This window comes from Cariama cristata, unplaced genomic scaffold (genome assembly GCF_000690535.1).
Source record: "Cariama cristata isolate BGI_N322 unplaced genomic scaffold, ASM69053v1 scaffold11647, whole genome shotgun sequence".
In the NCBI taxonomy this organism is placed as follows: Eukaryota; Metazoa; Chordata; class Aves; order Cariamiformes; family Cariamidae; genus Cariama; species Cariama cristata.
In genome coordinates, this window is record NW_009628387.1 from 40,153 (window position 1) to 43,049 (window position 2,897).

General features: G+C 47.9%; 1 protein-coding gene across 1 annotated transcript in view; it reads right to left on the bottom strand.

The window, feature by feature from the left end:
- The window catches only part of STIM1 (stromal interaction molecule 1), a gene marked incomplete at both ends in the record, with an annotated part of 33,891 nt that extends 31,680 nt beyond the window's left edge, over positions 1 to 2,211 (bottom strand). Inside the window, 2 exon segments of the mRNA XM_009704798.1 lie at positions 783 to 898; positions 2,100 to 2,211. Of these exon segments, the coding sequence (XP_009703100.1) occupies positions 783 to 898; positions 2,100 to 2,211 (228 nt within the window).
- Between the last annotated feature and the right edge of the window lie 686 nt (positions 2,212 to 2,897).

Here is a 2,897-nt window from a genome sequence, read left to right on the forward strand (position 1 = left end):
AGAAGTACTGCCGAAGAGGGCTCAAGTCACGTACAGGCAGCACGGTCTGCCATAAAAATCCATCTTGTCTGCACCACGCCAAGCAGAAACAGGCCCTGATCAAGCAACGTCTCTGTTCACCTCAAGCTCATGAGAAAGACATGAGTAAGAGGGAGAGAGACAAAAGTCTCTTTAATAGACAGTACCCATGTGCCAGATGGAATGAATGCGAAAGGAGCACCAGAGCAGCGCCGAGATAAGCATCAGAGGGCTTTGAGATCGCGCCAACAGACGCCTATAATCAGCATCAAAGGAACTCAGTTCCTCATTCTCATCCATCCTAAACGCCTTCCCACCCAGCCTATTGCCATTTCCCTTGTCCAAAGGCAGGGAATCTGCAGCCTGAGTCACCGATGGGGCCCCAGGTCCCTGGCAGCAGCTTCCCTCCGAGCAGGCAGGGTGGCTGCAAACCCCACCATGCCATCAGCACCACCACAAACAGGAAGGACGGGAAGGTTTTACCCTACGGCTGTGGGAGATCCCAGCAGGACAGTGGGCCAGCAGCCCGTCAGAGATGGAAATGCAAGCCCAGCAGGTAGGATGCCCCCAGGCTATAGAGCTGCTCCGATAAATCCAGAGGCAACCTGTTCCTGTTTCAGGGGAGCTGTACCAGGGATGATTTCCCGAGGTGAGGCTGTGTAGGGCAAAGTTTGGTTCACAAAGATCTATCTTTGCTATTCAATGCTGAGCAGACACATGTCCTCTTGATGAACAGCCAAAGGACTTTGAATTTTGGTACTTACAGAGAGGAGGCCCAAACAGCACCGTGTCCAGAGCTTTCAGCTGCAGTTTCTGCCTGTGGCTTCGATCTGTCATTTTCAGAACACTTCCCATCATGGTAGCATTGTTCACTGCTAGCCTGAAAAAAAAAAAAAGATTTATTTAAAAAAAAGTAGGTATGGTCATATCTATCTGGATTAATAACTGACCAAAAATCAGTATCATGGAGACTACAGGAGGAGAAATTTAATGAGCAGGACCTGAAAGCTCCCTGCTTAGGCTATCAGGACAAAAGAAATCCCTCAAATATTGTAATCTCTGATACAGGATCTTTTTACAAAAGAGTTAAGCAGCAGTGTCTTTGGCTTTACTTGGAGAGAGAAAAGGAAAAACCAAGGCCACGCCTATTTCATTAATCCTAACAACCTAAGTTACTGATTTCCTATCAAAACAGACCTTTTGGTGTCCTACCAATCACTAATATACTTTTTAAATCAAACCTATATTGCTAGCCTTTGACATCTTATTTTATAGACCATAAGACTATACTTCTCGCTTGGAAGAAATGTGGGCACACCATGCACTGCCTCGAAAACGTTATTTTATTCCCAGTTAACCCCTCCTTCCCGGTCAGTTTACCAGTCCCTTTTTAGCGACAGTAACTTTTACCCAAAAAACTCCACTGAGTTTTTTCAAACCTGTCAGGAGCTTAGGCCAACCCACAGCCAGTGTTTCTCCTGAGGAACACAAGGCTTAGAAGTCTCCTTTGCTGGAGCATCAAGGGGCACGAATTAACACAGCACAAACCAGTGCCGGGTGGTGCAGAGATACCTAACCAGTAGCCCTTGAACTAGGAACTTAAACGCTACTTAGATACAACGCGGAAAGCAGAGATGCTCGTTTGCTGAGGAGGATGGACAATGACAGAGAAGCTCCACGACTGGGCTGGGGTTATGAAGGAAGGCTGTGGCAGAGCCAGGACACAGCCTAGGTGTGCTCTGATCCAGGCCAGGGTTTTAGCTCTAAATATGTAGCTTCAGGTGTAGGCAGGTGAAGTCTAGCATACAAACCAGCAAGGACAGTATTCACGACCACACAATTCCGACTGCAGCCTCTGCTTTCACCCACAGCAGACAGATGCTCGCTTAGGGCTAAATCACTCCCCACAGAGAGGACTACAGCAAAGCTGAAGCCTCTAAACATAACCAGAGCGGAACAGGAATTAGACTTGGCTCTGTACATGCCGAGGAATTGCACACGATGTTACGAGCCGCCTCAGATCTGTTTTTCTCCCTGGCACACATCCCAGAGGAACAGAAGACAATGCAGTGAGCACTGACCTGGGCATGGCATGTCCACTCAGCTGCAACTTTCTGAAGGTCTCTTCGTACTGTGGCAGCTCTACGTAGGTAATGAGCCACTGAACCACCTCGTCAACTGTCCAATTATACACTGTAGGAGAGGCAGAAAACAAGTAAGCAGCTTAATATTTTTACTAAGCAACTAAAATCATCAAGCCAGCAACAGCAGTGTAACTCCACCAGGCATACCTCATCCTATCACCTTCAGTAAAGGAAAAACACCTGCAAAGTTTAAACACGTTCCTACCAAGCATGCAGGCAGCTGGGGCTGGAGAACTATTAGACAAGAAATAATGCCCCTCGGATACCCCAGGCAATCCTGCATGTCCTCAGCCTCTGCCTGGCTGCTTGTGTGATTATTTTTGCTAGTCTTTTCTATATATGATGGGCTGCTATATGTTCAGCGTAGATGTGACGGGCTACTACAAGCTTAGCCTTAACAGACACCATCACACCGTGCATAAGGACGGGTGCTTTCCCAGCAGCAGCCTTTGACAACAAACATTTCACAGCGGTTGATTTTAGACCGTGCTTCTAGCTCACAAAAGAAAAACACGCAACGAGGCCACCAGATAAAAGAGCAGCCTCAGACAGTGCTGGCCCAGGCAATGTTTCACTGGCAGCCTTCTGCAGTGTCACCAGAAGGGCCAGAGGCCAAGATCCTTGGAGAGCCAACAGCCAAAGCGCTGGCAGATGGTAAGTGAAATCCCCTCGTTTTCTATCATCCAAGTGATGTCGCCGTCTCCAAACTCCCAACAAAGTATGTTCACCCTCACC